The 15087-nt window shown below is 46.7% G+C and overlaps 1 protein-coding gene across 2 annotated transcripts in view; it reads left to right on the top strand.

Moving 5' to 3' along the window:
- Positions 1–14559, top strand: part of LOC133342616 (SLIT-ROBO Rho GTPase-activating protein 2B-like) — a 90512-nt gene extending 75953 nt beyond the window's left edge. For both annotated transcript variants that reach the window (XM_061551878.1, XM_061551877.1), the window contains exons 17-23: positions 2063–2168; positions 3754–3978; positions 4595–4674; positions 7077–7257; positions 7433–7570; positions 9014–9449; positions 9919–14559. In XM_061551878.1, the coding sequence (XP_061407862.1) occupies positions 2063–2168; positions 3754–3978; positions 4595–4674; positions 7077–7257; positions 7433–7570; positions 9014–9449; positions 9919–10311 (1559 nt within the window). In that variant the 3' untranslated portion in view covers positions 10312–14559. The remainder of the gene's footprint in view (positions 1–2062; positions 2169–3753; positions 3979–4594; positions 4675–7076; positions 7258–7432; positions 7571–9013; positions 9450–9918) is intronic.
- Positions 14560–15087: the final 528 nt, after the last annotated feature.

The raw sequence follows: 15087 nt of genomic DNA, 5'->3' as shown, positions 1-15087 counted from the left end.
CTGAATGATGTAAATTTGAAGTTTTCGTGACTGCAGGGATCCATAAATAAATTATTTTATTTTAAAATCAATTATTTTATTTTATACCTACGTGACTTTACCAAAAGAACCAAAGAGTATTTGAATGATGGTTATTTTTGGTTTTTAAACACTCACCTGCTTTTAACACTGATTATTATTATTGGGATAAATCTGTAGTTTTGTACATTACATCAATCATAAAGAAGCAACACCGGGTTTTTTCGATTTTATTTTAGCTGTGTGTATATGTGTACAGGCATTTTTGTCAATCCACTGCTGGATGAGGGCCTGTCTGTATTTTGCGGGGTTGTGTAGGTTATATGACCATACTTGGCCACAATTACCGATGCAGGTTAGTGAAGGCAGTCAGATATAGACATGGGAGTGTCGAAATACATTACAATTATGGATCTTTCTGTACTGCCCTCTGCTGCCCACAACGTAGCTTCGCGGCATATAACATGTACTGTGGTCGCCTTTCCAAGCTCTAGCCAGGCTGAAGCCAGCTTAGCTTGTGGGATATGATGAGAGCCGGTGCATTCTGGATTATTTGATTGGGGGAATTGGTGAACGATGCAGCGTGGAGAACAATTGTGCACACCCCTAACCCAGCAACCGGGAGGCAGCGTTGGTGAATGGCGATTAGGTTATGTGTGCGAGGTAGGCACCTGCAGGGCAGTGAGGTGCCTGTAAGAGACGTGACATCAAGTTAGTTTGCTGCATCATATATGACAAGATTGAGTGTTGTCCCAATCTGTGGACGTGTTTTCTCTTCAGGCAATTTAGATTAAATGCTCAAAGCAGAACTGGCCAAATATTCCTATCAGGACCCTCCTGAAATTTGCCTTGAGAGTCGGTGATGAACAATTTATAACTGTTATTTGGGATAAAATTAAATTGCTGGGCTGGTGTTGCAAATGGGCCCTGTGGAGTTGAAGGGAACCCCCCCTTATCTCAGCGTCATTCTGTCCCTGTTGGCAATTCCTCACCCAAATCCACCCTGCACATATCGTCGCCAACTTATCATACAGCCCTGTGTCGCTCTCGATTGATGGTCCTCCATTGTAAAGTTTATTAATTCTATTGCCGGGGGCAAATTAATTGGCCCTTAAGCGATGCTGACTGGCTTATGCAAAAGAGCGATGTAATTTTAACCATTGTAAGCTGGCTTCTAATAGCAATGGTAATGCAGTGTGACATCCTTTTGGCAAGCACTGCCAGTTTGTTTTAATTCTCAAATCTGTTTACAGGATCGTTTGTTCTCTTATATCCTAACATTGCATACAACAACATTAACTTGGAACACATAGTGAAACCTCCTCTGGTTTGTGTTATTTCCTTTAAATAATGCATCAGTTTATCAGTTTTATTTAATTGTTTACCGTAGTTTTTGTTATGGGATAATGATAGATGACCTTTTTTGTGACCAATTAAGGGCCAATTGACAGCAGATGTCTCTTTTTTTATGGAGACCTGCATTTAAATGGGTGTAGAAAACAACAAACTCATTCCAGTGTGTAACAAGTAACCTGCAACGTTTTTCCATTGCATTTTATGATACATATCACTTGGTAACTTAACATAATTATGCAAACCAGAAGACATTCTCGAAACACTTGGCGTGTGTGGAAGTGGCTTGACTTCCCACAGTTACCCAATGATGTTCATAGCTTACTTTGGAAGTCTCATAGGCAGATACATTGTTCAAGGTCACTCTGAATCAGTGGCATCAGGTAAATTTAAATACCAGTTTGTGTGGCATGTGTGTCAGTTATTTGTCATTTTGCTTCTGTCCCCATTTTCTGCAACTGCCTTCTCCTGTCCCCAACATCGCTACGTACGGCGCGAAAGAAGTTGAACATACCCCTGTTTTCTCTCTACAATGAAAATGCCCAACCGTTTTTGGACAGCGTGTTGAGACGCGGCGGTATGCAACCGCTGTATAAATCAGCATTGTACTTGTGATGCAGCGCTCATTCCGTCAAGCTGCACGTTTCGCAGTGTCATTTGACGATTGCGTTGCCGCCTTTGCCGACTGCAGAAATCGAAAGCTCGTCGGAGCGAGCTGCCGGGATCCGCAAAGTCATTCAGACCCTGCCGCCTCCCGTCGTCGTGGTCATGAGATACCTATTCGCATTTCTCAACCAGTGAGTAGAGCAGCTCTGCGACTGCACGCACAACAACAACAACAACAACCGCCATTCGCCACGAAATGGCGGTGATGTCATCACGGCGCTTGTGCCAGGCTCTGCGCAACTTTAAGGCCACGTCAAGTGTCGAACGCCCGCTGGCAGGAGGTCCTGGGACAGACCCCCAGGTGCCATGGGTTGACTGGGATGACTGGCCGATGCACCCACCTGTGCCACCAACTGTGCCAGCTTACTGTGTTTTAGCCACCCGGCGCTCCGCTCGTTGTTGTGCACACACACACACACACACACCTGCCTGTTTTTTTCTATTTTCCCAGTAATTTTTTCCAAAGTTGCATTTTATTTGTAATATCGGCATCGCGTCTGACAAGAAATTTCCATTCGGAGCTGTAAGTCTCACAGCTGGAATTATCCACGTGAAATGAAAAGCTAAGAGAGCCAAATTTAATGTGGAGGACCTTCGTGTAGTCATTGGTAATTGGGCTAAGACCATCAGCTCGCTACACTTGAGAACGTGATTAAATGACGTGTTTCTGCCAGGATTCGATCCCAGATTCCCAGTGAATTCCTGAGCCATCCGGCCCATTCTTCACTCTGTTGAGAAAGCAATGAAATCGCGTGGAGATTGTGTGCGAGGTAGTCGCCTCGAGGACGGTGAGGTTGTGGTGCCTCTAGGCGACATCATATCAAGTAGGTTTGTCACTTATCTGTGCAGACCTTTTAAGAGTTATCTCCATATCTTAATATGTTCTTTTATCCAGGTGTAGTGACAGACTGGAGAGACACTATATTAGGAGGCACTCAGTTTATTGATAGCCTTTGCCGGCGCTGAGAATACTTACAGTAAGGTCAGGACAGCAACGGCTGCCTGACCCACAACGCTGAGGCTAGAGTAAGACGATCTTGCTGATGACGAAGACTTGACGGGACTTGACGGGACTTGACGGGCTCCAGGGGTCCACTCCAACCACGGCCCCGAGTCCTCCCCGGGGGGTCCCCCTTATATCCCCCAGCGCAGCCTCGCACCCCCTTGGCTCCTCCGCCCCCCTTCTAGAAACCCCTAGAAGGTTCACGGGCTTCTCCCGTACCCCCTCCGTCCCCTTCTCCCCACATCCCTTCCTCCCGTCTACGCCCTCACCTCTGGCGGACAGGGTTGGCATGGCAGCCGAGCTCCTTTTTGCCAGCAGCCAGCGCTGCATGCCGTAGTGACTTATTCCATATCACTAAATTGGTACTCTGGTTTCCTCCCTAACCTGTGGTGAATTAATAATTTTAGCTGTGGGGTATGATCGACTGTAATGGCTCAAAAGTATGCACCTGTCTCCAAATATAAGCAATACACTTATTCTGTGTAACAGATATCGTTGCACAGCATGTGAGCAATGCAACAGAGTAACATTATAAGCTTGGCCCACTGTGTAAATTCAGCATAACATCCTCACAAGCAACCGCGCACGCACAGCTGTGCGTTATTTGAATTGAACGAGTCAGCGATGTGCATGATGCAAACCTTGTAGGCCTTTTAATGGAATCGCTAAATCCCCTCCACTTTTATTTCCCCCACCCGCACTGCGGTCCACAGCCTCTCCCACTACAGCGACGAGAACATGATGGATCCCTACAACCTGGCCGTGTGCTTTGGCCCCACGCTCATGCAAGCGCCCGACGACCAAGACTTGGTGTCGTCTCAGACGCACGTCAACGAGGTCATGAAGAGCGTCATCCAGCAGCACGAGTTCATCTTCCCCGGGCAGCGCGACCTCCCGGGTCCCATCTACGAGAAGTGCATGACGGGCGAAGATTACTGGTGGGTGAGCTGGCAATGTGCGACGCCTCTTGGCTGGGGCTTTTTTAGTTGTATGTATATTATACATTATATGTCAATTGTATTTGAAATGTACAACGTGAAATATTGGGGGGGGGGGGGGGGACACTTTAACATGAGAAAATTGGCTGTTGCAAATAGCGTTCAGTTTGCCGGAACGGGGTAAGAAAACCTACGGCTGAATTTGTGTGCCGCTGCCCAATGCCGCCTGCCCACGTACTGCGGTGGCCTAAATAGTAAAGCTGCCAAATTTCTGGGAGGCTTAACCAGACACGAGGCGAGCTGGCATCCCCTCCATCTGTGTGAGCCCTGCCTCCTGCTACAAAGCGAGGCTCACGGCTCACTCAATCACTCGCCCAGCGTACACAGAGTGGCCTCGCTCTTTCTGACGCTGGACGCACCTGCTGCGTCTACCCCACCTACTCCACCGCGCAGGAAAGCCCCCCACTCCCAGCTCACATCATGAATCGAGCTAAAGACCACAACATTTTAAATTGGAACAAAATCCTGTTATTTGCAGTTGCTTTGTAACACCATACCAGGGTGCTTGCTAGCTCTACCTATGTGTATAACGGTTGTCCTTGTGTGCATGTGCCAGTGATGGGCTGCCCTGTGGCTCCACGCTGCCGGAGGAGGTGGACGTTGACACTGGCACAGAGCCTCGCTCCAGCGATGATGGTAAAAACTTCTCACGTGGGGACACTTAGCTCGGCAAAAAAAAAAACCACGCCGCTTCATTCCTCAAGCGTACCTTTTTACTAAAATTGGACTCTTGAGGATTTGTTTTTCTTTCCTGCATGAAAAAAATTGTGGCGATGAAAGGAGTCTCACATAAAATATATAAATTAAATATAAATGATTGGTGCCAAAATCAAACGAGGCGCTTGTGACGGTAAGCTTTGGGGTTATAAATCTGCACTGTTGTGCGTTGTAGATTTATAACCCTCAAGAACACGCACAAACTGGTATTAAAAACGAGGCGTGTGTGCAGAACGCTCGCCTGCTTAACTTCGCACGGCATGCGCTCGCTCACGCAGACGCACGCACGCAACCTACCTTCCTGCGCGTGCGTGTGTGAGCCTCCTACATCTTTCACAGTCACCCGTTTATTGTCTCGCGCAAATTCTGTACTGCTGGTATTCAATTGGCTGTGGCACAGGGCAATTTTTGACACAACGTTGATTGCCCATAACTTTAGTCTTAATGTTCTACTTCCTCAACCCGTTTAATTTCGCTGCCTTTTCCCCAGTGTCTGGAGGCAATTCACATTCCTGGCCGTCTCCGGGTGTGTGTTGTGACTGCCCTCGGCTCTATTGCTGCATGAGCCTGTCCGCCTGGCTTCTGGGAATGTGCCGGGAGGCCAATAAACGACGCTGTTGTTAATTGTTTTATTTCTGGAATGCCAAAACATACGTGATTGAAAAACAGCTGAATAGGGCATTGTAATAATTAAATTATGTCGGTGGCAGCATATGGAACTTATTAATTACACTGAATTTTAAGCTGGCTGCATTGAATGTCGCATATACATGCGAGTGTTTTGCTCATGGGGATTATGTTGTAATACATTTTACACGTGGTTATATATGGATGGAGCGGTGGCTTATTGCTTTGCGCGCACTGCACTTTGAACCTGACTTCCAAAGTTCGATTTCCTGCAAATCAGTGGCGAGTGATTGCTGAACACGTCCTGCCCACTACCCCCACTTTTCATGTTTGGATAGTCCACACATAGGGCAACCGCTGCTGATTGCCCACGTAACGGTAGTTCTATAGATATAAAAGGGAAATTTGTGAATGTCTGTCTGTTCGAAATGTTTAGCATACTTCCCAACATGCAACAAACTTTAAATTTGGCATGTGGGTAGTTTCCAGATTGTACACAATGCAAAACGTTTTAAAATAGACTTTAGTATTTTGGGGGGAGGGGGGGGGTGCAATAATGCATATATTTTGCACGACAAGTGAGCGGTGACATCTGTCATGTCACCCGCATGCGGCAGCGTTACGCAGTGTGCATGCTGGCGTCACGCATCCCCCCCAAGCCCACCCTCCGCTTAGGCCGTGTATCCCGCACAAATGCGCGGCTGGGGGGGGGGGGGGGAGAATATTGAATATAATATATTGCACAAGTGAGCGGTTTTATACTGTACACAGTTTTAAAAGTAGAGTCAGCAGATACTACTATGGAGTTAGTAGTTACTACTATAGTCAGTAGATACTACGATTGAGTCAATAGATACCACTATAGATTCAGTAGGTACTACTATAGTCATTAGATACTGATGCAGAGTCAGTAGTTATTACCGTAGAGACAGATACTACTATAGAGTCACTATATACTACTCACTCTATTGTTTGTAGGGTGTTTAGGTATATATGCCTACGCGGGGGTAAAAAAAAAATAGATGGTGGCGGGGCGGTCGACAATTTTCGGAAACCTTTTAGATCAACTATTTACACCCCAGTTTTTTTACTCATAATTTTGTTGACTGACAAATGGACAGACAAAACCGCACGCCGGGCTTTCACAATAGCTTAGTATTTGTGTATGTACATGTTATGTTTTTAAGTTTTGAAATATATTTCCCGCTAGTCAATGTATTAACCTCAGATATGAAAGGTTGGTGTCAACCCCCAACTGAGATTTGGACCAACAAACCGAACTTTTGTGTGAGCTGCACGCTCAAATTGCTGCTTGTAAATTGTGTGGTTGATTGAGGCAGAGAGCATCAATGTAGGACTCGTAAAAGTGCAGTACAGTCATGGATGTTGCTGTACATACATCTTCTGCCCACAACCTCGCTATGCAAGCCCTGTGACTCTATATATGGTCATTTTGGTTACCCATCCAAGCACTCTCTACACCCAACCCAGCTTAGCTTCTGAGATCTAATGAGATCGGGCACGTTCTATGTGATTTCTTCACAGGCACTAACAAATAATAATGATTGATTACAAAAAACGAAATAAACTTCTGCACCTAAAGAACCACAGGGTCGTGGTTTTGCAGTCTTGTTGTGTAAACTGCGTCGTATGTACCGCACTGACCTCCCACTCTGCCCTCCTTGACCCCGCAGAGTCTGAGCCGATCGAGGCTATTGCCAAGTTTGACTATGTGGGGCGATCGGCGCGCGAGCTCAGCTTCAAGAAGGGCTCGTCGCTGCTCCTGTACCAGCGCGCGTCCGAAGACTGGTGGGAGGGGCGGCACAACGGCGTGGACGGCCTCATCCCACACCAGTACATCGTGGTGCAGGACACGTGAGTCGGATGCGCGCCGCACGCGCGCTGGCAAGACACGACCACGGTCAAAATCGCCCAACCATTCCTGCACGTTGCTCTAAAATCGATAAGATATTGCACTCGTGAACGAAAATCACGATTGTCAGCTGCTGTTGTTTTAACGCTGTGGTGGTCTCGTCCGTGTTGGCCACAGTGAAGACACGCTGTCCGACAGCTTGAGCCAGAAGGGAGACAGCGAGGCGAGCAGCGGCCCCCTCCTGGATGAGAAGACGTCCTCCAAGCACGACATTCACTCCCCCACCGAGCAGCTGCACGAGCCGCAGTTTGAACGGCGAGTGCTAAAGGACGTGGCACGACACTAGCACAGCATATACACAACTCATACCATACACTTACTCTCAGCACACACACATCTGTATAAAGACAAAGATCCCACCTATAGTTTTAACAAACTCTTGGGGAAATTGCTGTTAGAGAGCACCCATGAAGACCGGCGTGGCAGACGAGGGGGTGGGCGGGCAGCACGTCCGGCTGCTTTTGTCCCCCGAGTGGCGATGTTTACACATCGCACCAGGTACCCATTTGAGGCCGAGTCCACCTAGGGGAGGCCCAGGACCGGTTCAGGTAATCGTCATTGGTGTTGGCCGTGAGCGGGAAACGATCTCGGTTCGCTGGGCTCGTAGTGCAGTGTGCTAACCGCTACACTACCGCTCCCCACACACGTGCACAGTACACACTCAGTATGCACAACATCGATAAACAGCCACATACAACACACTCTCGGCACACACCACACAGGTCCGCACAAGACACAGGCACATACATCTGCACATCGTAATCACTATGTGCAACACAAATAAGCATGAACACCAAACACTCAACATACACCAGAACCCCAGCATCAGTTGCCTATTACCAGTAAGTACTTTTAATGTGGCTTCATGGTGCTGCTGTGATGTAATGGTTAGCACTTTTGTTTTGCAATCTAGAATTTGTGGGAGATCAAACAATGGTGCAATTATAATTGTTTTTTTACCCTTTTATCTGGCAACAAAACTGACACCTTTTTTACAAGGAGTCATGTTTGCATTGACCACAATACCTGCAGTCGTAATGCAAACAAAAACATAACTTTGATAATGTATGCACTGTCCTTGAAATTGATTGGTCCACACCCGAGACAGCTTTCCTTAGAGCCTAGTCTCACATGATGTTGGACCAGATGATGCCAAAAGGCGCACAACTCAAAGACAATGCACCATCAGAGTATGAGAGCTCGGGGTAAGCATTTACACCATTGGAACCTCATTTGCCAGTAGCAAAATGATAAATTGTTTTTTTACCCTTTTATCTGGCAACAAAGATAAAAGGGTAAAAAAATAATTATCATATTTTGCTACTGGCAAATGAGGTTCCTATGGTGGAATGGTGCAATTCTCTTAAATCCCTCCCACTTCTGTCCACCTGTCAGTATCTTATGTTATCTAGAGTTGTATAGCACCTTGATCCAGCCGCTTTACAACAATTATAGAGATGGTACATTCAGTGAAAGGTGGCTTCACCACAGTCAATCGGCAGGTTGTATGTGGTGGGTTAAAATGTGGGTATTCCCCAAGTTTTCCAACATGTCTGGCCACTGTCTAAGAGTAGACCCAAATACCTTCCGAGAGCAGGCTCTCTAGGGCTGCCTCTAGTAGAGGCCCTTCTTCCAGCAGTGGCGCGGTCAAGAAATTACAGAGCTGCACCTTTACCTTCCGTATGCTGCTTTCTGCAGGCATCGGTTGCGCGCGGAGGGCGCGGCGCTGAACATGCGCGACCCGGCCCGGCGTAGCAGCGACGGCCGCAGCCCCGTGCGTGGCCCGCCCCCTCCGTCCGCGGACGCCACCCCGTCACGGCCGCCCTCCTCCGCGGCGAGCCCTCACCACCACCCCTCGCACCTGCCCCACCACCAGCACCACCTGCAGCAGCCGAGGGTGGGCAGCGTGCGGGCGGCCGTGGCGGCGGCCACGCAGGCGCAAGGCAGCCCGGAGCGGAGGAGGTTGGGCAGCACGGGTAGCGGTGGTGGTGGCGGTGGCGGCGGCGGCAGTGGCGTTGTGGGTGGTGGATTCCCGCAGAGATTGGCCGCGCCGCCCGAAAGCCCCACGGGGAGAAGTTCAACGTCATCGAGTCGACACAGCAGCCTCGACGAGCCCAAGATCACTCACGCCGAGGTGAGACATGCTGGCAGCGTGCTGTGGCTCAGTCGGGCGATGGCTACGGTAGAAACTCAAAACACCTGCCCAGGTCCATTGCCCAGGTGACCAACACGTGCTGTTGACTGACCCGTCCTGATTATTTGACCAGTTTGGGTACCAGTTATACATTGGGGGAATTGAGCGAAACGCTAGGAAATGTAACGCAGTGTGTTTAGTGTATTATTTCTGACCTTTATAAATTGTCAGCATTATTAAACTTGCAACTATAATTTCCTACATTTACTAATTTATTCAGCTATTTATTGAATTTGCTTTCCAAAACTTAATAAGCCAATATCACTCAATCCTGAGTTTACCTGGTGAAAGTCAGTTCTTAAGTAGAACTTGATGTGACGTGGATTCAGCTTCAGTCATTGGTGGCACAGCGTTATCGGGTGTTAACCGCACCCCCCACAATGTTTGCTTTCCGTTTCCTGTGCCGCAGGAGATGGACGACTCTGTGAACTCGGCGCTCAGCGACCTCCGTGAGCTGCAGAGGCAGAGCTCGGCACGGCACACGCCAGATGTGGTACTGGACACGTTGGATACTCTGAAACCACCGCCAGGCCCCGCGGCACCCATCCCTGGCAGCCCCTCGCACCGCCTCGGCGTTCCCGCAGCCCCGCCGGGGCCATCCGTACGCCGCAGCGCGAGCAGCGCCAGCGAGATCATGACCACCTTCCGCCCGCTCCTGGAAGCAAAACTGAGCTCGCAGTTGAAGTCTCAACAGCAGCAACAGCAGCAGCAGCTGGGAGCAAGGCCGAGGCAGGGAGGCGGGGCTGCAGGGCAGCCAAGGCCAGCGGCGCCTGGCACGCCCGACAAGTCGTGCACTATGTGAGGCGCGCCGATTGTCTCATGCGCGCCTCTAATCGGTGCATTGGTACGTGCAGCCACCGCCGGCGGATAGCCATGGAGTTGTCGGTGCATCATGTACTATTGTAACAACGTGCCGTGTTGTTGATATAGGTGCCGCTCACCACCGGTGAAAAGCACATTGTTCCTTCCTGTACGGCTTCACTTGATGCGTCCTCTGTTTCCTGTCATTGTCACCGCCTCCTCCTGCCTTTTCCGTAGTCGTAAATCCCAGTGTATTCCTTTCAGTCAGTCCTTAAAAACCGCACCCATGGGACCATATTATACTAAATCAAGGTGAACTAAAATATCACGAATATTCTCTTCAGTTTTGAGTGAAATATCCCACTGGAACATAAAATTACAATCCACCAATTTGGATGTACATTTGAGGATTAAATGAGCACAATATTATTAATGCATAACATTGCCAAAATACCCGTACTACATGGTTGCATCTGGTTGCCAATTCTGCTAAAGGGTCTGCATTGAGCCACACGTTGTCACATGTGGATTGCGCACGTATGGACCCCGCTTCAGCTTGCAATCTCGCTCCACATAATGTGGCCCTAATAGGTCACACATTGATAAGACTCGCGAAAAAAGCCGAATACACATTGTGAGCTGTTTGCCAGAGTCCAAGTTTTTGTTTTGCAAGATCCTTAGTGAAGTTGTGGCTTTCGTTTAATAGCTTTGCAAAATCACACGGGAACTTCGTGTTCTCTTGCGATAGGAAACGAAAAGTTGTTAAGCACTTGATGGATATGACCCTTGTCGTCCACAGAGAGATAGGGTTGCTCTTTAAAGCTTTGTCTACCTTTTCACACTTGTGCTTGTTGGTTTTCCGTCTACCTGGCTTGTATGTGGAGCTTAAAATACTCGTAATGCAGTATTTCTTAGACATTTTAAATGTTTACAGAACGGAATATTTACCTATAAAAGACATTGCATTGTTTGCTAGAATTATCCTATCGTCACTTATGAAAAACGTTATTGTGACCATCATAGATGTATTTAAATGTTCATTCTCTTAATGTTTATGTATAGCAGTAAATAGTATCAAACACCTGACTTAAGAATAAACAATATTATCCAGGTGAAGGCTTCTCCACTTAACATACCATCTTAAAAATATCTTAAAGAAAACCATTCACATCCTGCACGTTTACATTTCGAGAATCGAGACAAATGTACCGACAATATTTTTGTGGAAAAATTAAATGCACTTAATAATCCACTCCGTTTAAACCTGCCTTGTGCGACAGTACTCTTGTTCGATTATAACCAATTTTTTGTATTTAATTAACATTTAATAAACACATTTCGTGGTAGAAATAAGCATTGTCAATTATTAAGGTGATTGGGTTGGGGGGGTGGGGTAAATACCAGTTATTTTATTATTTAAAGACATTTTCATTACGGAGGTTGCCACATCAAAAAATAATTTTCGTTATAATAATTTTTTTATTTAGCCAGTACATTCTCAAGACTTGGATTTCAGAAGGTCCTTGCTTTGGCACGTTTGACCAAGTTAAAGATTGACGTGGTTGTTCGTCTGCATATGGCCAAGCGTGCCGTCGGAAGGTGGGGGGGGGCGGACCTGCAGCTGGACTGCAATATTGAGAGCTGTAACCACGAGCAATTCCAGTTGGGCGAGTGGCTCGGCTTGCAATTGCATCGGTTGACCACGGAAAAACACCACTAGGCTCACTGATACGTCACAGTCATGCAGAAACATCACAGCCTGAGCCTGTCTGTTGAAGTTAATGGCGTTTGTACTGTATAGTGTATCGCACACTTTGTTGAAACGTTGTTTAAACTGAGCGATGACCAGTTTTAGTACCATTAGGACACAGCGGTTGTGTTCAGCCACAGAAATGCTATTTTGTTTTGAATATAATTTGTTAATTTTTTTCTTGCATGTTTGTATTGTTTATCAGAATATGGAGGGTGCGAACTCTGTACGTTTGTATTGAATCGTTAATTTCAAACTTTCTGTAAGTTACAAATGTGCTTTTGTGCGAGAGCATTTGGAAAGCCGACACATTGCCAATTTGTTTCGTTACCCTATGCTATTATTGACTACTGGCCTCTATCAAACGCTGTAAGATTCAATCGCACGTGCCTACACCTTACACTTTATGCAGCGAGGCTATGGAATTATAGCGTGATGGTGTACATTTTCAAATCGTACTATCGTACCGCACTGCCTGTTCTAACGTTGACATTAAATGATGGATAGGTTAAACTACTGATTGTTTACTGCAGTATCAAGTCCAGTGCTATCTCCACCGTAAAACCCAACTTGTTGACTTTAAAACCCTCACTATTTACGTAGTTAATGCTAGTACTTTCTACCAAAGCTCCACGTAATAAATTATCGTCATCTATATTTGTGGGGGAGGGGTTTGGCGAGTGCGTTTCACCTGCTTCTCCATCATTTTGACGTACAAAACAATGGACACACGGCGTGCCCGCAAATGCGGTTGTGCGTGTTGAAGTCTTAAAGAGTATCATCATTACTGGAGCTCAAGTTTCAAGCCATTCCCACCGCAATGCGTGTCGCCAACAGAGTGCGGGAGCCGTAGTCAGCGAAAGCACCAGGGCATTGCCCCCGTGGGTCCGTTGCTCGCTGGGACAAGCGGTGAGCCACAGATGTTTCATCGTATGCACAGAGATGTAAAATTAATTTTCGCGACAGGGGGTGGAGTGTGGGGGGGGGGTATTTATGAACCTCTGCGGCGGAAGTTTCTCTTCCGACACCACTCGCCTTTGAGCACTGAGACTGTCGATGCTAAATGTTGGCACAATGGGACCAGAAATAATCGATTGTTCGTGCCAAGAGGAACAAGAAAAACAGAGGGACCATAGAAATGTACACCGGTTTTGCTTACCTTTTGTAAGGCAAATGATTCGAAGATTCTTAAGAATGTCGAATGTTAAATAATTCTAAATGTACAATATATCGTAACTGAAGCAATTTAATGGAGGTGTACCCATAGATATTCCGTTTGCATCACGATGTATTAAGTGCATATACTTCGGGCATTTGGTGTTACTATTGTATCAATGTAGCCAACAGTTTCGGTGCAACACGATCCTACTGTAGGAATTCTTGGTTAAATATTAAGCCCTCGCCTTGTCTGCAGGTGTTGTTCGCTGTGGGGAGGGGCCTGCAATGTGGCTGTGTGTATGGTACCTGCGTGAACTAGACTTGGTCAAGTGGAAGCCCACGTGTTTTTTGCAATTGAAATATCATTACCGATGTCTCGGGCTTAAGCAGAGGGGGGCATTGAAAAAAAACATGCATTTCAGGGTGTAAAAACGTTTGCATCCAAGCTTGCATACAAAATGATTGTCCCGCATTGCCAGTGTGTACAGACATTATGGCATGTTAAATGTACCATTTCCACAGGCAGCCGATTTCATTGTAGGATTTTAGTCATGTATGCCTCTACCATGCCCTTTCCACTTTCACGGCTGAAAATGCACCCCCCCCCACCCGAAATACCTGTTGTGGTGCTCGAGTGTGTGAAGAGTTGAACATGATCAACATCTGTAGCTGGAACATACGCCAACGTCTGACAAAGGGCACTGTTTTGTAAACCAATATGATATACCCAAACACCCCACGATTCTTAGCCATGCGCTTTGTAAAAGCGTATGTGGTTGAATATAAGGTATAAGCTGTATATATGTTTAGTTACACTTGGTTTACCTTTGGCTACGGTGAAAAGGCATGACTTCAGATGGTTTCTGTAAAGTATTATTTTCTTTGTTGGTCATCAAGAGTACGTGCAGTGCTTAAGATGTCACAAATCTGTGTTGAGTGTTACGTTCTAATGATTTTTTGCAGCTAGCCATTTAACCTGGGGGTTTTTTTGTTCTGTTTTCTTTATTCATGGAGATGTTTGTTCATTATTAATGATAGCAGTCAATCACAGTAGCAGAAATGTCCTTTCCATTGTTAATAATGGATGCTGTGTTGGTGTTGCAAGTGCTGTGGTTGCGGTTTGGTAAATCGAGACGGGTGACGATTAGCAGAGTGACCAGCATTCCCTAATTAGACGTGCGACATAGCAAGCCAAATTGGCTTGCTATGTGTAATTATTTCTGCATGGGTGGGTTAGAAACTGTGTTTATGCACTGTCTGATACATACACTGAGTGCAAACATCACCAACACAAACCTTTGCATCGTATGGCAACAGTGTAAATAAAATAATGCAATACTACTTCCTTTGTTTTGAATTTGCATTTCGTATGAAGCGAGTTGGATGCTGCTGTGGGTGTAATCGACAGCACACTGGAATTGATCCTGAGATTTATGGTTTAATCTACCCGGCATGGCAAGTTGAAACGATGGGTAAGGTTTGTAATCACCCACGCCCCGCTCCGTCCACCCAGGCGTACACTGGTCACGGCCACTTGATCGGTAGGTTGTGCGTGGTGGGATAAAGTGTGGGTGCTCTTAGCTTCCAAGATGCCTGGCCAGCATGGCAAAGTAGGCCAAAACACCCTCTGGAGGGGTGCTCGTGCAGAGGCCATCTCTGCGAGCAATACATTGCAGGGCATCACCCTTTACCTGTAATTAATGCAGTTAATACATATCGGGGTCAAACTTGGAATATTTGTATTTCAGCATACAATTCTAAGTGTGCAACAATGCAATGAGAAAACTCTTTTACAAGACCACCCATCGTCCTTCAGTGCCTACAAGAGTGGGCAGGGCTCAACCAAACTCACTTTTTATCTGCAGTGCA

The sequence above is a fragment of the Lethenteron reissneri genome, chromosome 15, assembly GCF_015708825.2.
Source record: "Lethenteron reissneri isolate LAM-NWPU_2019-01 chromosome 15, ASM1570882v1, whole genome shotgun sequence".
Taxonomy (NCBI): Eukaryota; Metazoa; Chordata; class Hyperoartia; order Petromyzontiformes; family Petromyzontidae; genus Lethenteron; species Lethenteron reissneri.
Note: the sequence above shows the minus strand (reverse complement) of the source record. Positions and strands in the feature narration are given on the sequence as shown.